We start from the raw sequence: 23801 nt of genomic DNA, 5'->3' as shown, positions 1-23801 counted from the left end.
ATTCGAGCCTCTTACTCAGTCATCCACACATCTCCAATATATAAAAAAAAGAGTATTAACACGCGTCTACATTAGGCTTTGCATGAAACATCAAATGGTTTGAGAAGACGTGTGTCCCTACGCGCCATCGCATGACCAGAAAAGCTTACGATAGCAACTCCACCGGCGAAATATGATCTCCACCGGCGTTGTTGTTGGGCACGATTACGAACTTCCCTATCCTCATCCTTCGCTTAAACCGTCGCTTAAGCAAGAACCTCCATTAATCATCGGGAAAATAGCTCTAGGAAAGACTCATATGACATAATATAAGATCTTTATTGTACCATCTTGAAGATGCCGATTCTTCTAAATCCCCATTAGAATCAGCCCAGGTTAATCTGACATCACTGCTTCTTTTCTGTCAAGGAGACCCCACTCCAAAGCCGATTTAATGGCTCCACAATTTAATTGAGCAGATATTGATTCCCTTTAAAAAAAGGAACAAATGCAGACCGAGAGGAAAGAGAAGACCCTACTTAAGCAAAACAGGATCAGAATACTTCTGCGAAAGCGAATTCTTAAGATTATTAACTTAATCTTCATTAGAGAACAAAGAAACAGCCTTGAAGTCTTACTCCGATCCAGATTCAAACATCACAACAAAAGTCACCATCGTGAAAGGAGAGAATCGCCAAGCGAAAGGAATTATCAATCATACAGATAGAAGTATATACATCAAAAAAAAAGATGGTAACCGGAGGCGATAGCCACCGGCCACCGAACGATAATTGTTATGTGAAATCTCTTTCTAGTGAGAGGTTGGAGCACCTAGAGAGAGAATCTTTTCACTATTTCAAACCACAAAACCAAGTTACTTAAAATATAAAAGATTTTTAACGTTAAAACCCCTCGACTAAGTTTGTTTTGGGTAAAAACTCTCAAACTAAGTATTTAATGAAAAAACCCTCAAACTAACGTTATTTAATGAATTAAACTCTAGCAGGTCATAATTACCATTTCTACCGGTAAATCTTTAATTTAGGGGTTTCTACATTAAGTAAACATAGTGGGGGTTTTACCATTAAATTTTTTTAAAAAAAAAAATCAAAATTTTATAATATTATTTAAAAATTAGTAACTTTTTTTGACAACATAAGCGAGAATTAAGTAATTGGACCGCGCGATTCAGAAAGCCAAACCGAAAGTATTGAATCGACATATAACATAGCTGAATGAGAACTCCTCGCACCACTTGCAAGCTTGTCCGTCATAGTATTTTGTGCTCTTGGAATATGTCTGATCCGGAAGTTAGGGAAGAAAGTCTTACTGCGTCTAAATTCTTTATATAATTTTTGTTATATTTTCTCGGTTTTTACATTTTTAATTTATACATATATAATGTTGATGTTAAAACACATCAAACTCATATATTTACAAAAAAAATAATTAAAAATGCTAATTTTGAAAATTTAAGTTACTAATTTTTAGATAATATTATAAAATTGATTTTTTTTTTTTATTTTTAATGGTAAAACCCCTCAACTATGTTTAGTTAATGTAAAAACCCCTAAACTAAAGATTTACCGGTAGTATTGGTAATTATGACCTATTAGGGTTTACTTCATTAAATAAAGTTAGTTTGGGGGATTTTACGTTAAATACTTAGTTTGAGGTTTTTTACCCAAAACAAACATAGTTGAGGAGTTTTAACGTTAAAAATCCAAATATAAAATTTAAAAGGTGCATAAAAATAAATAACAAAGGAAAGCCAAAAATGCAGCGTTTTGATAGAAATTTGCAACTAAATAAATAAAAAGGTTAATTAAAAAAGGGGAAGATATTAAATAGATACAAAAAACTTTCCTCAATAAAAAACAATGTATTGTATATGAAAATATATATATTTTCTCGTTCACTGCTTTCAAAGGTCTCATCGACCTCTTCCTCTCTATTTTATGTGTTTCTCAGGGTTTTGATATTTTCTCTCGCATCTCTCGCGATCGCAGAAGCTCTCCCAATCCCTTTGAATAAGGAATCCTAATCATCAAGGTTTTCTCGAGGGTACGCGTACGACTTTTTCAAATTAGGGTTTAAGATCTTGCGGTACCACTACTTGTTTCGATTTCAACTCGTTTAGTTTTGACTTTCGAACTGTTTTGTAGTTTTTAAGTTTGTGTTAGGGATCAAAATTGTTAGGGTTACGTGGGTGTATTTGCGTTGCTTTGGTATTGTTCAATTTCTCAATTGTTGTTTCTTGAGTATATATGTCGATTCATACGCTTCATCTTCATGTTTTATCACCATCTGATAGTTTGGGTTCTTGTGTTCGGTGATCAAACGAGTTTATGATTCGATAATGTGGGTGTTCTATTATTTGTAACCTTTAATGACTGCGTTTTCCTTGTTCTTGGTTAAGCTTCAGGTTCAGGGGAGATTTCAACATGGAGCGCAAGACAATTGATTTGGATCAAGGATGGGACTATATGCAGACTGGTGCCACTAAGCTCAAACGGATTCTTGAAGGATTGCCCTAGCCGCATTTTGACTCTGAGCAATACATGATGCTTTAATATGTATGTTCTTCCAACACTTGTTTATTTATTATGAGAAATTACTCAAAATGACTCAAATTATATATGTAATGACTAAAATAACTCTTATAATTTTGTATTTACTAAAATAACTCATAAGGGAAACAAAAATACCAAAAAACCAGTCTAAGCCTCATTATTCACAGTTTTGCCATTATATTTATTAATAGGAATAAATTTTTAATTGTGTAAAAGCAAAAAAAAATAGAAAGTCGACTTCTCTTTCTCTTTCACAGCCGCAGGGGACGACGCCAAAGGAGATTTTTTTCTCCGACACTTCCATCTCCGATCTCCGACACCTCCTTCTCCATCACCACCTTCGAAGGTCACGGCCGTATTCAATTCCTGACACCCCAACCCCATCTGGTCTTCCTATTTGTTGTCGTCGACGAACCCTAACCCCACACCACCGATTTAAGTCACCACCTCATTCAACTCCCAGAACTTGAAGCCGTAAGTCACAAATCCATCCTAATCATGTTTGATATTCTTTGTTGTTAACATTATTTGATTGATTGCATTTTTAATTTTGAAAACCCTATTTCACAAATCCCCTTTTCCTCTGAAGTTGAAATCCAAAAACTGTTTATTTGTAAAGTAGACTAAGCATTGAATTCATAGATTAGCAATACGGTATTGGGTTTGTTGTTTATTGAAAAACCTTTGTTTCTATATAAGACAGCAATCAGCAATGACTATTGACACTTTGTACTGACTGTAGCTGATTGTGTTCATTGTTTATTGCAGGTTGGCTTCATCTCCTGCCATTAGAATATATCCTCCGCGCTTATACGAAGTTGAGAAAACATCAATTCACAACAAGAGTTATTTAAACGATCAAGAAGATGAAGATGTATTGTTTTCCGGTGTAGCCAGCGGAAGAGCTGGTGTATCATGCTCTCCTTTAGTGACTTATGCCGACTATAACCAAGAAAGAATAGAAAATCAGATTTGGATTATGAGGCCAAGGTTAAGACACATAGGATCAAATTCTCAATTTTTCTCGTGTGGGTGAAACTGACTCAAGATAAGACAAGAGAAAGAGACTGAAACATGCTCAAGACGGGAAATGATCAAGAGTGTGCTGAGATGGGGATTGACTGATTTGAGTTTTTTCTCTATTGTAGTTGTGGGGCTTGTAACACTGAAATTTTAGCATCTTGGAATGAACGAAAGAAATCAAATAACTTGTTGTTCCCTAAAAGTTTATTGGCATTGTAAACAGTTTAAATTGTTTATGTCATCCACATCCTCTTTTGAGCACACAGTGGGGTAGTAATAGATCACATCTTCATTTCTTTTTTACACTAACAAAGAAAAAAAATGCAAGGTTTTTGGCTGAGCTGCGATGCATTGTGATTTCCATCATTTTGAGTGGAAGGGATAATACGAGAAAGAAAAATTATTCATTCTTTGTAGTTTTTTACTTAGAATAAAGAAGACTGATGCTTTTCATCTCTCACCACTTGTAATAATAATTTCGTATTGTAAGAATGGATGAGGATCCATTGAATATGTTTTTATAATGTTTGTGATCCATGTTTCTCCAAGCAAAAAGATTGCAACAAGTGATTAAACCACCATGACAAATAACAACTTGATAAGGAAGAAAAACAAATGAAAGAAAAAAAGACAAATACCAAAAGTTTACCTAATTCTGGATCTTAATTATCCTAACAATAAACCAGATTCAAAATTAATATACAACATGTCAAAATTCAACATTAAATTAAGTTCGGTTTACACAAACCCAAATTTTTGTCAATAAATCTACCGTAACATAAATTAAAAAATCTGTCACCACTTAAACAAAAAGTCTACCAACAATTTTAAATCGGATATAAAACTCAGCCGTAAGAAAATAAGTCGAACATAACAAATAAGTCTGTACATAAGAAAATAAATTGACCACAAAAATCTACCATTTATAACAAATCTGCTACCTCATTCGATAGACATATTTTTAAAAGTCTTTTTTTTATTCAAATCGGACAAATAACTCTGCCGTAGAAACAAATCTAACGTTTCTAAGAAAGTCTGACACCACTTTAACAATAGATTTATTTTCCTATACAGATTTTATAAACAGACTTATTATTCGATAGATTTATTTTGTTATAAATAAATCTGCCGTCGATCAAATGTTAAGGGTACTTTGGTAATGTTTTTTTCTTGTTATAACTATGGACAAGGGCAATTTCGACCAGAAAAATATTCTAATAATTTTCAAAAAATATGAGTCATTCTAGTAATAACATAATCAATTTGCGTCATTTTAGTAAACTTCCATTTTATAGCAGTTTGCTTCTTCTTTTTTGTAACTTCTCATGATAATTGAGAATTTTATGTGGTTCGCATGACTATCTACAACATGTGCACCCAAAAACCTCTTCATGATCACTCTCAGCAGTTGTATGAAAAGTATCACGAACCATTCGAGGAGTATATTAAGTCAACTGTAAGTCTTATTCATCATGTTTTGCTTCATGCATCTATTAGTTGTGAACCCTCTTGATTCTTAAGCTGATCAAACAATTTGATTGTTTGCTCTCATCTTTTATGTGTTTAGGTTATGCATGTGGTGAAGGAGAAGCATGATGAATACATGATGCAGGAGCCGGCTAAAAGATGGTCTAACCATAAAGTTATAGTTCGATGGTTATCCCGTTTCTGCTACTATCTTGACCGTTTTATTTCTCAAAGATCACTTCCACTGCTTAATGAAGTTTGCCTGACTTGCTTCCGTGACCTGGTTTGGCATTCATTCTTATAATTTATGGTTTTTCATTGCATCAAAAATGTTTTCTCTTTATTGAATTTGATACTTCATATTTACAACGAACTGCATTCCAAGGAAGCTGTAATAGTAAGTATGGCATGTATAATGTGCATTTATCCCCCAACTCTTGCTTTTACCTCATTCAAAATCTTATATAACATGTTTTTATGCCAGGTTGATAAAGAACATGAGGGTTAGTAGATTGATAGAGATCTACTGAAAACGTATTAGATATTTATGTGGAGATTGGAACGGGATAGATGGAAAGATACGAGTAAGATTTTGAAAGCTTCATGCTTTTAGATTCAGGATCTTACTACTCTCGCAAATCATCAAGCTGGATCCATGAAGATTCTTGCCCTGATTACATGTTGAAGGCATGACTCGTCATATCATTATATTTAGATTGTGTTTTCATTCCAAGTTAGTTAAATGCATTTGTTAGTTATTGTACTTTCATGTAACAGTCTCAAGAATGTCTTAAGAAGGAGAGGGAGAATGGCTCCCTACCTTCACTCAAGTAGCGAGCGAAAGCTGATTGATATTAGTAAAGATACATTGTGCGCAACACTATGACATTATGTGTATACCTACATGAGCCATTATTCTACGTCTTTATTTGTGGAGTCGTACTTTCTACGACTCCGTTTTTGCAGACAAGTTTATATTATTTACACTGACTGATATATATTTTACTTACATATCTATCTTTTGGATGCAAAAAGTACAACATGAGTTGTTGGTAATGTACGCAAATCAGCTTATAGAAAAAGAGCACTTAGGGTGCCATGCTTGGCTGAGAGATGACGAGGTGGATCAACTTTTTCTTTGTTTTTAATTGTTAATTAGCTAGTCTTTATAACTTTTTCTAAATGCAGTTTTTATTATTTTAAAAATAAGTTAACATGTTGCTAACGTGTGCTTTAACAAAAACGCCATGTTTCTAAATATATTTTTAATTACTTTGTCTGCTCAATAACATGTAATAAACATAATTTGTGTAACTAATGCATATTTTAAATTTGTTCTTGAAAACTCTTTCACTTCGTCGGAACTCAGGAAGTGGAAGACAACAAAATTGTTTACTTCAGAAACAAATTAGTCATCAAATTTGTGTATGTATTGTGCAAAAACTCTGAAATAAAGATAAAACCAACTTTTTCATAAAAAAAAGAAAGACAAAACCAATTTCTTCATCTTCTCTTAATTTTATTATTAAGATCGAACTCCATCTTTTCTGGTTATCTGAAAATATGCCAAACCAAAACATAATAAAGAGTATATTTATTTCCAATAGACAATAAAAATCCACTTTTACTTGTAAAATTCAAACAGAAATCTAATCTATTATTAAAAAAATCTAAACATAAATGATACCATATTCTCATCGAATGTTTGAATCTTTTGACCTTGAACATTCTACTGATGGGCTACTTGTTGTTTTTTTAACACCTTCAATGTCAATGCCATCAGTATTTTCGATGATATTTTAATTTATAATGTAAGTTTGTCAAAGAATCATTTAAACAAAGAATCATTTAACTATTAAACTGTTTTTGAAAATCTTAAAAATTACCTTTAAATTATGCAAATCCACATATCCAATTGCGAGAACAAAGTAAAATAGAACATTCTTCGAAAGCAGTCGGTTTCTGTATGTAGTCAAAACACGATCTCCAATGCTAAAAGCTTATTTAGAGACAACTGTAGTAATAGATATAATAAGCAATTCATGTGCCATATCAGCTAAATCACTAAGACGATGATTATTATCCTTCCAATAGCCCAAAACATCCAAGTCTAGATTCTTAGAACCTGAAAAGTATGTAGAGACACTGAAAGCATCAATAACTCGCATATATTAACCTATCAGTTCCAGTCTTCTCTGAAGGCAGTGACTTATAATGTGTGTCAATAGACACCATGCTTTCAAATGAATCTTTAAACTTCAATGCTCAGACAAGCATCTCATATGTGGAATTTCATCTAGTAGAAACATCAAGGGATAAACATGTCCCACTCTTAATCCCAACTCTCTCAACACAAGCTTTGAAAGATTGTATTCTTTGTTGAGATGCTTTTACATATATGACAATTACCCTAATGTCATGCAAGAAATTTTTTACTAACTTTAAACCTTCTTTCACTATCAGATTCAAGATATAAGCACATCATCTCACATGCATAAACTTCGTATCACATAACAAACCATTATCATTCATCATAGGAAGCTGCCCTTTAAAGATTATCTGCATACAATCATTGTTGCTAGCATTATCAAAAGTGATAGAGAACACATTTTTCTCTAAAACATTTTCTTTCAAATGCCCAAGAATCGTACTAACAATCTCTTCACCAGTGTGTGGACACTTCAAAAAACTGAAAGCTAAAAAAATTAATGTTCAATTTCCATTTATCATCAATGAAGGGGGCATTTAGACATGGATAATCAATGGTAGTGGGACGGGGTAGCCATAAATCTGAAGTAAAACAAACTTAACTTTGATGTTTTGCAAACACATCTCTAATCTTTTTTTTTCCTATCTCAGGCCTTCTAAACACATCAGCAATAATACTTTGTCTACAAATAGGCTAGCAATCCGGATTGGAATATAATCTTTTTACTCTTAACACTTTTATTTTCAACATATCTAAACGACAAATCATGATTGGTTTCTCTACTAAATAAATAAAATTTCAAATCTATTTAATCGAAATGAAAGTTTGGTATATTTTTAATAAATGTTTTAATATTTATTTGACAAAAATAATATAAATGCGCCTATAAACCCTTTATTACGAAAAACGTAATGAACTGGATTTGGGCTCATTTTATAAGGCCCAAAGCGCATGTAGTCAACCCGTAGTAGTGAGTCTGGTTCTTCTTCTTCCTCTTCTTCTTCGGATCAAAAGAAAAATCCTGAAAAATGCGAAGCGTCTTCTGGAGATTTGTCAAGTTTTCCGCCAACCACCCTCTCAGGTTCATGTATCCTCTCACTTTATATCAGGTGTTTACCAATCTAAAGCTTGGTTTCGTTTTATATCTTTACAGTCGTCTCATAGCTTATCGACATCTTTAAACTACGTGAGTGTGTCGTTGATCTATCCTTTTAATTCGACTAACTTGTTTTTGAAATTGAATATAATCTTTGTTTATTACTTGTAGCACATGGATTCTCTTGATAATAAACTGGATCTTCCATGGGAGTTTTCAGAGGCTAACAAATCCAAGGTCAGTCACTGATAGAATTGCTTCCTCTTACGTTGAGATAATGAAGACTTCGAATTGGGATTTTATCCATTATGAATTCTAATTCGTCTTCTTGTACCAAAGATTGTCACGAAAATTTGTGGGCATTTTGTTCTCGTTTACTATTTCTGTTCATGTGTGATTGTCCGACACTGTTATATATGTTAAGGAGATACTCTCTTACTATCCATCAAACTACAAGCAGTCTGCGGTGATTCCTCTTCTTGATCTTGCACAACATCAGCATGGAGGCTGGCTCCATGTTTCAGCTATGAATGTTGTAAGATTAATTATCTATCAGATGTACCCCTTACTTAATGGAAGGACTGTAAAGTGGGTGTTCGTAAATTAACTTTCTTTCTTCCCAATTTCCGCTTTGGTTTTTACACTGTCGCTGTTAGACTTAGTGTTCTCTAGTTCACAGGTTGTTGTTTTTTTGGAATACAGTATCTGTTGATACGATCTTACCAACATGACAATACCATAAAAATTATGCAGGTTGCAAAAGTTATGGAAGTTGCTCATATCCGTGTTTACGAGATTGCAACTTATTACTCAATGTTAGGGCAAAGCTACATTAATTCGTCTCTACTGTACTAATAATCTAAACACACTCATTATTTCATTTTTCTCCCTCTTACAGGTTGGAAAGTATCACCTGCTCGTTTGTGGCACAACACCTTGCATGATCTGTGGTTCACGAGATATCGAATCAGTTTTGCTAGACCATTTGGGAGTCAAACGCGGTGGTAAAGCACTATAAACCGAGACCTGTGTATGAAAAAAATCATACGGTTTCTCAGTCTCTGGCTTTAATTATATATGTTGCAGAAGTCACAAAGGATGGCTTGTTCTCTGTTAGAGAGATGGAATGCATGGTATGAATTTCGTATCACCTCTTTACTTTCCTGAAATCGTATGAAAAAATATGATATACAACTCATGTAATTTGACAGGGATGCTGTGTTAATGCGCCCATGATCACGTTGGAAGATTATTCCAATGGATCACAAGGATATACATACAACTATTTCGTATGTCAAATCTCATCTAATATCTTTCCTTTTCTCATGCATTATTTTCCTTTGTTTATATGATTCGTATTTACACTTTCTTATTGCTACAATACACATGAAGACGTTAGACATGAGAAAGTTGTAGAGATCGTTGAAAAGCTAAGAAAAGGAGAAAAGCCACCGGTAAGTCATTATATTAAACCCATTGCATTGGGATACTTCTCTCATGTTCTTCTCGTACAATCACATTGCACCGGTAAAACTAACGCTCTGCCTGACTTTTTTTGAGCTTATGAATTGATAAAACAATAATAATGTTTCCAAATTTTTGATAACTCTTCTCTATTCTCATCACAATTCACGATGAATTTGAACACAATCTGATCGATTTTGTGTAAAAGAATCTCGACTTAAGCCAACCACATGAGACCAGTTTTTGGCTGTAACATTGGTAAAAGGGTTAACAACTGTGACACTAGTTTAGTTCAGACTGTATGGATGCACTTAATATATAGTTTAGAATCAGTTTTGTATAATGGCCACATGTATCTTAGAACCCAAATCAAACTTTTGAGTTATGTAATTTTGTGTTTCAGCATGAAACTCAAGACCCGAAGAGGATCAAGTGCGGACCTGAAGGAGGAAACACGACACTGCTCGGCGAGCCAAAGCCACTACAGTTCCGTGATCTGGATGCTTGCTAAGCTACGTTCTCTAACCGGCCGGTTTTATATGGTCCAATAATGCGAAAAAGGCTATAGGTAATGTTTGAAGCCTCTAAGCATACTTTTACACAGCATTTTTAAACGAATGACCAAAAGTATTCTCTTTTGTTATTATCTCATTTCCAAGATTTTATTTAGGTTTATGTAATAAAGACTTTTATGTTTCTCAACAAGGCTAAGATTAAAAATAAGTTATTTATGCAAGAAGATTTTATATTCTTATATGACCTATGTGTCTATTGGTTCAATATAAAGATTAAGTTCATATTAATATTATAGATTCTAATGTAAAAGACGATATTGTGATGGATTGGTTTCGATTAATGACATTAGAATATGTGTGTATTGATAACCCTCTTTCCTTGCCTTGTTTATTATAAATGAGTTCTTCTATAATGGTTATATACGTATGTGTTATAGTTGTGCTTGAATATATTAATCACATATAAAATAGAGTTTATGCTTGAAAGAGTATAAAGGAAAATGTGTGATTATTGAAAAGGCACAACAACATATATCTATATATATATATATATATATATATACGCTTGGTGGTGGTTACCAATTAAGAGAAAAGTAAGAAGAGTTACGTTCGTCTCGGTAGTAATCTCTTATATACTAAAGCACAAGTCACCTTACCAATGAAATTCTGACACATGGCATAATTTTATTAAAAAAAAAAACCAAACAAATGAAATAGAAAAAGCCAACAGAATGAAGAGTAAAATTTCTCCATCCCTTATTTTTCTGCAATATCAACTACCAAAATTCCTAAATTTCCTCAAAATTTTCATCCCACGTTCCTTTGTCAAACTGTTTTTTTTTCTTTATATAACTTGCCTTCTTCTCTATATTTCCATTGTCTCAAGTTTCAAATATCGTGGCTGTGAAACAATTTAAAACAATTAAAATAGCAAACAACCTCTCAAACTTTTTTATTGCTCTTCCTTTTTGTATATTTCTCACAGTTTCCTCAAAAGCTCAAACTCCACGGTATTTACAATATGTAAATTGACTCAATTCAGATTAAAATGGCATTTGAGTATATTTCTGTTTCAGAGCTTCTAAAACGTTGGGAAATAAAAATTTATCAGCATCTCTTTTGTAAGGTAATAAAGTATTTATCTAATCTTTTTACTCATAAATTGATTTTCATATTTGTTTTGTAACTTCTCTTTAAGAAAATTATGTTATCTATTTACTACAAAGAGAGAAAATGCAAACACTTAAAAATAATAGGAAATCAGTATTTTTTTCAAAAAAAATATTATCCTTGAGTTTGCAGTAATACTTTAAAATAATAGAAAATCAGTATTTTAAAAAATATTATCCGGATTCATTTAAAATACTTTAAATAGAATTTGCAAATAGATGTTTTTATTCAAATCTCCAAGTAAATGTTTTCTACTTTAATAATAAGAATTAGAACAATGAAAAAAAAATGTAGCCATAAAATATATACATGGATTTTTGGAGATTGGATGATGATGAACTTAAAGTGTTTATTGTAGCATTTAAATATGGATATTCTTTTCATAATTGATTTTTCTATTGGGTCTCACTCTTTATATTAGGTATCAAATATAAAAAACAAGTATATTTTCAATTATATTTTGTTATAATCTATCATAAATTTTTTGTATTTAAAATAAAAATGTATAACTTAAATGGAAGATCTATTTGCAAAAACACAAAGAAAAATTAGTGAATTAAATATAGTACATTAAACTATATTTTTATTTGTCGGACTATATCTCAAATTTTAAACATAAAATACTTTCAACATATATCTATTTTAAAACAACATCAGAAATATTATTTTTCCGTTTACAATTCTTTGCTTGAATGCAACTATTTTATATGAAATTGTTATTCCATATTTATAAAATATTTAGTTAATATAATTATTTTATTTTGATTGATAATTCTGAAAATACAGGTTTAACATCAAATGATTTAAAATACAGTTATTTTGATTCGTACGTAACACGAGGGTAATACTAGTTAAAACTATTACACAAGAAACTTATAAGACACATAAAGGAACAAGGATGATTAGAAGGGTTTGGATTCCTTTGTCCATCAAAGGGGATCATAGAGGATTGAAGGCCAAAGAGAAGAGCCGGGCCGGCCTTGAGCCATGCTATGTGAAACATTTGCAGCGGACCCCTAAATGTTTTGAAAGTTACATATAAGTAAGCTTTTCAAAAAAAAATTTAAGCCCCCGAATTTGTAAAAAAAAAAAATGTATATAGAAACAGTCACAGACCCCTAAAATCTCAGGGCCGACCCTGGGGAAGAGAAGATCAATTGGTGGAATTGCATCTATACTAATAAGCCTAGCCAAACATGGATCAAGGCTTAGTGTTTTCCTCTTCTTCTCTTAGAAAACTATTAGGGTTGAATTAAGATAAATCTAGTTCGGTCATGGGTAGATTTCATAATTGAAATCATAAAAGTTAATATTACAATTTAATCATACTTGCCAATGTGTACATAAACTCAACAAGGTCCCACACCTTCCCACTACCATTACTTCAAGCTCCTTCATAAACCTCCCACTAAAGTTTGATAAGAGCAGTATATTCAAAGGGGGTAAATGGTCATTGACTCTTGACTAGATAAGAGCAAGTAACCATATTTAGCATAAAGTAATTATGGTTTAGTTAATGGTTTTGCTTTATAATAACGTGAGAGTGTGGAGGGAGAGGTTTATCGAGAATTTGAGCGAATAAGACCATCTGCAACAATGATCCTTAAGAAAAAAATTATTATAAAATTATGTGGGTCCCATTCCATCTATGTTTTTGTGCCAACAGAAGCTCTTAAACTCCCTAGCTAAGGATTCGATTTGATGAGCCTCTTAACTATTCGCGGGCCCCACTAACACGTGACGGTCCTCGATTGGTTAGCTTTTTTTTTTTTAAATCCAAAAAAAAAAAAAAATCATAACTACTAGTTCTAAGAATTTGTGCCTTGAGTATCACCATTGCTGATGCCCTAATGAGAGAGAGAGAGAGAGAGAGAGAGAGAGAGAGAGAGAGAGAGAGAGAGGATGTAGAGAGATCTGAGAGAGATGGATTTGTAATCGGTTTCTCTTGTAAAACAGTCTTTCTATTCAATAAAAAATATTTCCTCTTTCATTATCAGCTTGTTTACATTTGAGATCCTACTAGTAACAAACTTGGTATCAGAGTAAGCTACGATCGGGAAACGAGGATGGTGCTAGCGAAGATGACTGAGATGGAGATTGACGAACGACTCATGGTGATTGAACGGGTGGTGCCGAAGATCGGGCGGTTGGAAGAAAAAATGAAGGAGATGAAGCGGCTATGGGAAGAGAACATGGAGCGTTTTGAGCGTCTTGAGCGTCTCTGGATTAAGAAAGAGAAGTCAACATGCATCAGTGAAGAGGAAGCTCAATCCCAGGAGCAGATCACGAGCCAAGTCGAGAAACCCATGACAAGTGACGATTCGATTCCGGAGACTTCTTCTTATGCAATGGATCAAGTGATGGATCGATCACAACAATGTGTGAGGAAGCTGACACCGTTAGTCGTGGGGCAACAGCCGGAAAGGAACACATTGACGTTCCGAGAGCCGGTCATGGTTGTCCAAGAGCGGATGAGCAGATCTTCAGACCTGGAGTGGTTTGAGAAGCGATTGATCGAAGTTGCTGGGGAGAGAGGTATCTCGATGAAGAAGTTGGAGGAGACCCGAGGCATGACGGGCCATATGAGGTTGAATCCGCTAGTGACAAAGCTGGAGGATAAGAACGAGAATCATGTGTTCTTGTTGGATGAGCCGAATCACGTAGTGACATGTAAGAATGTTGCAGGAGAAGAGGAATCACCAGCGACCATGATAGATCTGTTTGAGAAAGTTTCATTTGTTGAGTGTAAAGGAAATATGACGAGGAAGAAGAAAAAAAGGTGGAAGATGCCAGAGAAATTTCTTGATTGTGTAATGAAGGGTTGGAGTTCTGCAGGAAGCAAGATGATTGATCCAAGTCGTGGAGAGTTTTTTGGGTTTGTGGGTTCAGAGGGAATGGTTAAACATCAACGTGAAGGGGAAAAGCGAACCATGGGAGAAAGGGACAACCATGCTTTCCAGTTGTTCGATGAAATGTTTCTAAGAGGAAAAAGGGTGAAAATGAAGATTAAGAAGAGGATGCTTTGGTTCTGTTACTCAAAGAAAAGTGTAAAGAGGAAGAGAATTAAGCAAGAGCTGGTATTTGGAGAGTTGGTGCAGGGACGTAAGGAAGTATTGGCAAAGCTTGCAAGGTGGGAGAAATGTAAGTTCAAACAAATGTGCAATCAGCTGAATAAGTTGATCAATTTGAGACTCTCGGATAACCAAACTTTACTCTTCTGGATTACTAAACTGGCGTCTGATTTTCTGTTGGGAAGGAAGCGTAGAAGTATGATCTTCATAAGCAAAGAGAAGAACATATCTGCCGGTCAGGGAAAGAGTTTAATGAGGCGGGGAAAAGCAGGAAATTGTCAATTGATTTACTTACATCAAATGCTTAACCGAAAATGGACTCTAGGATTCATGAAGGAGAAGAAGAAGAAAGGAAGAAAGAGAGTGGAGTTGGATGAGAAGGGCATTGAGTACAGTCATGGTTTGATGAATGCAAGACTGACAATGGGTGATAAGGGAGTTAAGAGACAGCTTGTCACAGAGAGGATACTTAAGTTCAAGTACAAGCACCACAACGGAAACAAGAAGATCGGAGATATGTTTCTATCTGCTGATAGGAGGAAGAGACCCAAGTCAGAATACAAGCTTGTCTCCTGTGAAAAGCTTGGCTTGCTTATAAGTGTTTGGACGAAGATCAGAATCAATGGAAGGTGATTAAGCTCGGGTTGTTGTTGGCACAGTCACTACGGAGACAGCTGGCCATTGGGAAGGGACAGTGCGATGGAGATTACTACATAAGATGTGACAAAGAACTACAACTGAGGAGTTTAATGAGATCACTAACCGCCAATGTTAAAAAGATTGCAGGACCTGCAGTAAATTCTGGAATTCTTTTGTCGTTTGATGCAATAGAATGGAAGAAGATTCTGATGGAATGGGAGAAGCTAAGAGCTGCAGACGAGTACAAGAAGAGGCACTCGGCGAGGAGTACAATGAGGCTTCCTAGGAAGTATGATGTCAATCTGGTGAATCTCATGAGGAAACAGTTTCTCACAAAAGGGAAGCGAGCTAAATTCCGAAAGGGAGTGATGAGCAGTGGAAGAGCTAAATTTAGACAGGGAGTGATGAGCAATGGAAGAGCTAAATTCAGACAGAAAGAGATGAGCAATGGACTAGGTTGTTTAGAAGTGTTGTCTCCACCAAGAATGGCAGGGAAGAAGGCGAGTTACAAGAGCTTATGTGGTTTTGTGTTCTTGTTTCACATTCTTGAAAACCAGATTATGGAATCTGCTTCACTTCCAGGTGATGTCGAGTACTATGATCCTGAGACAGTACACGGGAAAAGCAATCAGAGATCTTCTGGGCAGAATTGGTGTAAGCCCTAAAGCAACGGGGACAACACAAGTTTCTCCTACGCGGCAAGAGAGTGAAGCTTCAAAGAGAAGCGAATGCAGAGATTGTGGCAAAAGAGAGAAACGTGTTGAGTTGTTCTTTGAGTTTCTGTCATCAACAGGCCAAAAGAAGAACATAGAAAGAGTGTGCCAGGAGATGGCCTTGTCTATAAAGATGAACAAATGGTCAAAGATGATAAAAAAAACAGAAGCTGAAGACCTGGAATAAGGAGGTTAGCTGGGAGAAACAAGTAATGAGAAAAAATGCCTAGAGGATTAGAAGGTTGTTCTTTGCTTCAACCTTGAGGACAAGGTTGAATTCAAAAGGGAAAGTATTGATAAGAACTGTATATTCAAAGGGGGTAAATGGTCATTGACTCTTGACTAGATAAGAGCAAATATTCATAGTTAACATAAAGTAATTATGGTTTAGTTAATGGTTTTGCTTTATAATAACGTAAGAGTGGAGAGGTTTATCGAGAATTTGAGTGAATAATCACAGAGAGAGAAAGGAAAGGATGTAGAGAGATCTGAGAGAGATGGATTTGTAATCGGTTTCTCTTGTAAAACGGTCTTTCTATTCAATAAAATAGTATTTCCTCTTTGATTATCAGCTTGTTTACATTTGAGATACTCGTAACAAAGTCATGAAAATAAAAAGCTGCTTTCATCAAAGTCCACCTCAAAAATAGAGGTAACTGATTTTAAATAATAATTTATTAGAGCCTTTTGACAAATTCTCCCTTCTACTGCAAACCCTGCCTACATAGATTCCATCTCCATTAATTTACCAAACAAGTGGACGTGGGAAGGAAATGAAACATCAACAAACCAAAGTCATGTACCGTTGTGTTGCTGTACAAACCCTTACTTGCACAAGAATCCTACGGTGGAGGAGGATTCGTCTCCGGTTTAACCACTGATGATGAAGTATCCGGAGGCTGAGAATGGTAAATAGCCATAGCCAATGAGATTGGCATCATACAAAGAGCCTTAGACTGAAGTAGCTGCATTGCAGCCCCAACGTTTTCTTCCATCAGTTTAGCCACTTGACGTTCAGTACCATCATTAGACCATTTCTCCCACGCTGCTTGTGGTGTCCTTCCACCCTCACTCCCCTCATCCTATTGAGGTTTTAACAAACAGTTTGAATCAAAACCCCATTTTCTAAATCTTTGATATTTTCTCTTAAAAAAAGTTTTTCTTTTTACCTCAACTGATGATGACAAAGGCATATCAGTAACTAGTGGAGCAACAGCACCGGCTCCACCAAGACGACTCATGCTCAAAACCTACCAAAAGTTGACGAAAGAGAGACATAAACCATCATTCAAATGGGTAAGCTTTATCCCACGAAAAAAAAGCTTTTACTTTTCTTAGATGAGCATGGAAACTTCACAAAAATCTTTTATTATGTAATCAGAAAGCCATCATTGCATACTATTTTCTTTACTGTCTCCATTATCTTTTAAAATTTAAAGTAAAGAGAGACTTCTTTTTTTTGTTTGACAGGAGCTTTAAACAACCTATTGCATTTTGATATTAAGAAGCGTTTGCTCTAAGATCTTTATATTATAACGTGATCATCATGATTATAGTTGATGCTTTTAATATATGGTATTTTAATCTTAAACCATGATTATCCTTCAATATGAAACAAAACAAAAAGTGAAAAACGAGAGATCAAATGTCAAAGTACAAAAAAGAAGAAGCAATTTAGACTTGTTTATTCTCTGGCATATTAAATAAAAAAAATCAATGTAGATTCAAGATTAAAGCTATTAGATTGGTTATGTAGAGACTAGTTATATTATACTACCTTAACTTGGAGCCTGAGAAACTTTACATAATCGACAATCTCATCGATCATAGCAGCTCTATCTGTCTGCAGAGAGAAACAGCAAGTGCTAAACCTTTGTGAAGAGATGACAAAAGTTACAAAGTGAAGCTCAAGGTTAAGAGATAGACCAACCTTGTTAACAGTAGGAACAAGTTCTTGAAGCGCCCTGATCCGTTCTGCTATTCTTTCCCTACGTAGCTGTGGCAAAGTTAAAAGCATTCCCACAATAAATATGAACACAATGGTAATAAATAAAGCACTAAATCTTTCGACTACTTCTTGCATGTATATCACATTACCCTTTCAGCGATGCTATGTGGATCGGTAGCCTGACCACGCCTAGCTCGAACCCTAGGTCGGATTGATGTAGGCTGATGCGGCGCCGATGGAGCTGGCTGTTGCATCGGCTGCCCGGGGAATACCTTCCACCAACACAAAAGATGTAAGAATGGATAATTAAACAATGTCAGACAACAAGATCAACCACACAGCTAGTTCGAACCATAGCAAACCAAGAAGTTAACTTACAGGTTTCATAGAAGAAGAAGGATGATCAAGAACATCATCTGAGAATCGTTTCCCACTTCCAAGACCACCACCACCTTCAGGTCTACGAAAGCCAGGTCCTTTCCCTTGTTCAAGACTCAAACCTAAAGGAAACATCTGACTGTGAAACCCACTTCCTTCCTCGCCTGAACCCAACTGAAGCATCATCGGCGGTGCTCCTCCTCCTCCGCCTAACCCACCAGATAAAACGGCGGCTGAAGAGGCTGGGAAGCTGGGAAGACCGAGGATTTGGTCGAAGAAATCATCAGAAGGTGTTTGGTCTGAAAGGTTCTCATGAGCCATTGGTTTTGACTTTTGAGTATGAAAATGGAAACTTTATAACTCGAACGAGTCACGGTGAGTCACGATGAGCGAGTTTGAAGACTTCGAAGAGAAAAATCTTCATGAGAAAGATTACCGAAAAAAAATTAATTTGCTTTGGTGAATTGATGATGCTCTGGAACGAATGAGGACGAACAAGACAAGACGATAAAGGAGGAGAAGAAAGGTGTAGACTTTATGCTCTGTTTTATAAAATTGTCTTTGTGCTAAAGGACCTTGCTTTTTCAAACTATTTACACGTTTGCCAACGTCTTCTTTACCTTCCAGAAAAAATAAGTGGGCTTATTAATTAAATGGGCCTTCGTGATCTCTTCTTCCAAACCTGGGCCTTCCTTCTTTTTTGTATTTTAGTAGCTTTTTTTCGCAACTATTTCGTTGTTTGAATCTTTAATTTTCAGTAATTAGTTTTTTTTTCTTTCAAATATACAGTTTCAGTTTACAATTATTAAATTGGGTGGACATAGATTACGATCATCAAAACAATTTCATTAGATTACATATTAAAAAAAAAACATTAAATTTCATTTTGCGTTGACGAGAAAACTAATGATACATCGACAAAACTAGGAATGAGGATTCGGGTACCCGTTGGCGTTCGGATCGGGTTTTACGGGTTTTCGGGTTTTACGGGTTTAGACTTCTAGGTCCCATACTAAATTTTTTTATTACGGGTCGGATTCGGACAATATTTCTTCAGTTTCGGTTATAATTTGTATTGCATCCTAAAACCCATAAAGTAATCATATACCATTCGGTTTCGGGTTTTTTTCGGTTCGGTTCGGATTATAGTGAAGTAAATACATAATAAAAAAAATATTCATACAAAACATAATAGATTAACTGAATTAAAATGCATCTGAAACACAATAATCCGAAAATAGCAACATTCCATAACAAAAAACATCCAAACACATCAAATCCGAAAACATTCAAAACACATCAACTCCGAAAACATCCAAAACACTTCAACTCCGAAATAGCAAGAAAATAACAACAACAAAGTTTTAAAAAGACAGACACAAAGAGCATATGATAATCTTGAGAACACGACCACTTGATAAGCTTATGTTCCTGCCAAACAGAATAACAACAACATTAGAACAAATAATTATAAACAGAAGAAGCAATGTCTTCAATCATAAAACTCAAACATAGAAAGAACAGACATTACCTTATGATAGCCCCGTGAAATTCAATCAGCAAATTCTATTGCAAATACAAAAACAAGCAGGTCATTATAAACTAACAAACGCATATAAGAATCAAAATAATGTGAACAAGCAGATTGAAGACATACCTCTTTCAAGTTTCTCAAGTTCTTCAATATCCTCAAGAATCTGTGCATTACTGAGCACTCTTGAATCACAACGAATGTCCTCTTTGAGCCATTGCTTGGTACACATCAGAACCTCAATCATGTAGTGAGTAAGGCAGCTCCTAGATGGGTCAATTAACCTCCCACTTGTACTGAAGGCATTCTCAGATGCAACAGAAGACACTTGCAGAGCCAAAACATCTTTTGCAATCAGAGACAGAACCGGAAACTAGGTAGAGTTTCTCTTCCAGAAGGATAGAACATCGTATTCCACACCAAGCATCAAATCTGGATTCTCAACAGCTTCTTTCAAGTAGATTTCCAGCTCATCACGTTTGTCTCTCACGCCTATCTCACTTAGCTTCTCCTTATACCTTCTGTCGATCCTCTTGTAACCTAAACCATCTTCAACCAAGTCCAAAGTAACATTGGACTGTTGTACTTTTCGACTACATTGAGAGGCTTGGGTGCTGGATTTCTTGAATTCATCAAGTTTCCCTCTTTGACTCTCCCCATATCTCTCACCATACTCCTTGAATAAGCTTCACAGAACACTCATCACAGAGTCATACATATCCTTGCCTTCCAAGCTTCCCTCCCCATAAAGCTCATCGAAGCACATGCTTGCAAGATCCATCTTCTTCGTTGGATCAAAGACTGTCGCCACAATTAACATCTTGTTGATGTTTTTTAGCCCATCCCAGTACTTGTCGAACTTCTTATACATCTCCACAGCCTTCGTCTTCATTTCATGATCTCTGCTATGACTCAAATCCAGCAGGTTGGTGGTTATGGTTACAATCTCCCTGTAACACTTGAAAGCATTAAGAGAGGTGGAAGCTGATACAACGACAGTGGAGTTGTAGAAGATGATAAGGAACCGGCTTAGTCTTTCTATTGCTTTCCAATCAAGCATCTGCGGAGGACCTGTTCTCTTTTTCCCTTTCTCCACTTCCAAAGAGTAATCGTTGTACAGCTTGTCCTCTTGCTCCATCTTATCAAAAGCAACTTGAAACTTCAGGGCTGTGCTCAACATTAGGTAAGTGGAGTTCCACCTAGTCGTGACATCTAATGGCAAGCTTCCTCTAGTAATTTTACCAGCTTCTACTTTCTGCTCAAACGAGGACAGCCTATTACCTGAAGCTCTGACATAGACCACAGCATTACGGACAGCCTCAACACTCTCACTAACATCAGCCATTCCATCCTTCACAATCAGGTTGATGATGTGTGCACTGCATCTCATATGCATGAACTCTCCATCTAAGACCAACGCATCTTCAGACTGTGAATCAAACTGACTTTGAAATCTTCTTAAAGCAGAAGAATTAGCCGTTGCATTGTCTACGGTTACACAGAATACCTTGGAGATTCCCCACTCAGCTAAGCAATCCAAAAGAACATGTGATATTGTCTGACCCTTGTGATCAATCACGTGTTTGAACCCAAGGATAAGCTTCCTCAATCGCCAGCAATCATCAATGAAATGAGCAGTGACAACCATGTAACTAGCACCTGTGATCAAGCAAAACAGAAAGATAAAAAACATAAGGATCAAGCCAAACAGAAAGACAAAACAGTAGATAAAACACATAAACTTCTTACGTGTTACTTGAGCAGTCCAGATATCAGTAGTCACTGAAACTCTTTGCTTATTAGCTTTAAACCATTTCTTCATAGCAGCCTTCCTCTCCACATATAGCTCTACAATATCTCTTGTTGATGTCCTCCTTGAAACAGGTTTGTCCAGATCCATCTACACACATGACATACAAAGTTAGATACCAATTTAAACTAAAGAATTAAACAATGTCTGAGTTATAAAACATAAGAGAAATCTGACCTTCTTACAGAAGTGTCTCCAAGCAGCACTTTCTATGAAACTCAACGGTAATTGTCCTATCACCATCATCTCATTTGTAGCTTCTCTGAAAGTGGTTGCACTGACCTTTGCAGACTTCAGTGTTCCTTCTTCATCGATATTGGTTTGAGTCGAACTTTGTCCCTCTGTGAATGACCTGAAGTTTCTGCAGATACTGATATGCTTCAGCAAGTTTGAGGTTCCCGACCTTGTTGCGCAACAAAATGTCTTCTTGCAGTAATGACACAAACATCTATCACGATTCTCCTTCGTTCTTGTGAAATGGTTCCAAATTTTTGACCTTGTAGGAAGAACCCGAGGAGATTTCTTCGCTTTGTATGTTTCTTCACTGCCTCCAGATGATCCTTTACGCTTGCCTTTGCTATCCGGAGTCATCAACTCTTGTCCTTCATCACCTTCTACGTCTTTGTCATTCTCACGATCATCACGGTTTGGAGTTACGAATGAATCCATCTGTAAAAAAAGAGAGTGAGAATCATTCATGATCGAAAGAGATTAAGAAATCGAAAACACCTAACAGAAACCCCCAACATTCAATCGATTATAAATAACTCAAATAGAACTCTGATTTTTTTAAGAAATCGAAACACCAAACACCTAAATGTATTTTCTTAAAATCAGATTTCATCTAATAAAACTCAAAGTCTCAAACCCCAATTGAATCACAGAACAAGTAAATTTATCAAAAATTAGGGATTTCGAAATTGAAAAAGTGTTATTTACCTGAGATTGATTTCGCGTAAACGAAGAAGATGGAGAGTGAATGAGTGTTTGAAACATGAGAGGCTCCTTAGGTTTAATAGCAGATACGATTAGGGATTTCGAAAGGTGGAAGAAGATTAATAGACTCTTGCTTGATGCTTTTTCGTCTCCAAAGTATTGAAACTTAGCAACTATCGAAACACGAAGTCTCGAGAAGGGAAAGACTCTCTCACGCGTGTTCTGTAATGTATAAGCCGTACACGTGTTCCGTAATGTATACATATATGTGATATGTTATATAGGTTCGGGTTACTTCGGGTTATTCATCGGTTATCGGTTTAAACCGAACCGATCCCGAAACCCAATGTATCGCTTAGCTAAACCCGATCGGGTATTTCGGTGGATCCAGAACCGATACGATCTCTCCACTTCGGTCCGGGTCCGGGTTCGGGTTCGGGTTTCGGACATCTGCAGTTAGGTCTCTTTTGGTAAGCATCCGGTCAGGTAAGGGGGTTCTCTTTGTTCCCAGGGGTTCTGAAGCTTTCTTCTGGTTTCAATCAAGTTATGGATGGGTTTGTCATTTTTGGTCCTTGTTTGAAGTCGCTCTTCTAGTCTTGCTGACTCTTTTCGGCTGCTTTGGATGGTTATGATGATGGTCAATACATGCCTAGATGCTTTGATATGTTGATATGCTACTGCCTTGTTTGTGATGCTAAGGCCCTGTTCGTTTCGCGGTCGCTAGCGTCAGCGACCGGTTCCAGCGTCTAAACGTTGTTCGTTTACCTGTCGCTGGTTCTGCGACCGATCGCTGCGACCAGACGCTAGCGATCCGCGTTTAAAAATTTTGATCGCCAAAAAATTCAGCGTTGCGACCAAAAATCTGCGATAAAAAAAAAGTGCAAAAGACAAAAACACCCTCGATCTATCTTCAAAATCACAAAACAATACCCTTAACCCTAAAGCTCTTTCACGAGATCTCTCTCACACCTCTCTTCACCATCTCTCCCGATCTCTCAGGCTTCTTTTGTTGCTCAAAAATTTTGACCGCGAGAAATTCAGCATTTCCACCAAAAACCTGCAATAAAAAAAGCTTTCAAAAGACAAAAACACCCTCGATCTATCTTCAAAATCACAAAACAATACCCTTAACCCTAAAGCTCTTTCACGAGATCTCTCTCACACCTCTCTTCACCATCTCTCCCGATCTCTCAGGCTTCTTTCTCTTCACCATATCTCATCAACATCTCTCCTCACGATCTCTCTCACACCTCTCTTCACCATCTCTCACGCTTCTCTC

At 35.9% G+C, this 23801-nt stretch overlaps 2 protein-coding genes across 3 annotated transcripts; one reads left to right on the top strand and one right to left on the bottom strand.

Annotated features, from left to right (window-relative positions):
* Nucleotides 1–4929: 4929 nt before the first annotated feature.
* On the top strand, nt 4930–10322 carry LOC106323946 (NADH dehydrogenase [ubiquinone] flavoprotein 2, mitochondrial-like). The gene is made up of 14 exons (XM_013761989.1): nt 4930–5031; nt 5143–5325; nt 5527–5545; nt 5656–5729; nt 8192–8332; nt 8405–8437; nt 8519–8584; nt 8766–8882; nt 9101–9163; nt 9231–9351; nt 9434–9480; nt 9559–9640; nt 9740–9801; nt 10215–10322. Exons 1-14 carry the CDS (start codon nt 4930–4932, stop codon nt 10320–10322), a joined length of 1218 nt encoding a protein of 405 aa, XP_013617443.1.
* A 6254-nt stretch (nt 10323–16576) lies between these two features.
* On the bottom strand, nt 16577–18780 carry LOC106322460 (transcription factor UNE12-like). 2 transcript variants are annotated; one of them, XM_013760485.1, is made up of 6 exons: nt 18246–18779; nt 18017–18139; nt 17850–17915; nt 17697–17762; nt 17089–17169; nt 16577–17001 (listed from the first exon to the last, which is right to left on the bottom strand). In XM_013760485.1, the coding sequence occupies exons 1-6, from the start codon at nt 18564–18566 to the stop codon at nt 16762–16764; spliced, it is 897 nt and encodes a 298-aa protein (XP_013615939.1). In that variant the 5' UTR covers nt 18567–18779; the 3' UTR covers nt 16577–16761. The 2 variants fall into 2 exon arrangements, with proteins under 2 accessions (XP_013615939.1, XP_013615940.1); XM_013760486.1 differs by lacking the exon at nt 17697–17762 and having other exon boundaries at nt 18246–18780.
* Between the last annotated feature and the right edge of the window lie 5021 nt (nt 18781–23801).

The sequence above is a fragment of the Brassica oleracea genome, chromosome C2 (genome assembly GCF_000695525.1).
Source record: "Brassica oleracea var. oleracea cultivar TO1000 chromosome C2, BOL, whole genome shotgun sequence".
Taxonomy (NCBI): Eukaryota; Viridiplantae; Streptophyta; class Magnoliopsida; order Brassicales; family Brassicaceae; genus Brassica; species Brassica oleracea.
The sequence above is the reverse complement of the archived record's forward strand: the minus strand, read 5'-3'. Positions and strand labels throughout refer to the sequence as shown.

Bases quoted from the DNA above. Each gene is read 5' to 3' on its own strand.
- LOC106323946 (XM_013761989.1), top strand. From the start codon at position 4,930: ATGACTATCTACAACATGTGCACCCAAAAACCTCTTCATGATCACTCT. The intron at 5,032-5,142 runs GTAAGTCTTATT...TTATGTGTTTAG, and splicing joins AGGAGTATATTAAGTCAACT to GTTATGCATGTGGTGAAGGA. The intron at 8,438-8,518 runs GTGAGTGTGTCG...TATTACTTGTAG, and splicing joins TATCGACATCTTTAAACTAC to CACATGGATTCTCTTGATAA.
- LOC106322460 (XM_013760485.1), bottom strand. From the start codon at position 18,566: ATGGCTCATGAGAACCTTTCAGACCAAACACCTTCTGATGATTTCTTC. The intron at 17,916-18,016 runs GTAATGTGATAT...ACTTTGCCACAG, and splicing joins CACATAGCATCGCTGAAAGG to CTACGTAGGGAAAGAATAGC. The intron at 17,002-17,088 runs GTAAAAAGAAAA...AAACCTCAATAG, and splicing joins CTTTGTCATCATCAGTTGAG to GATGAGGGGAGTGAGGGTGG.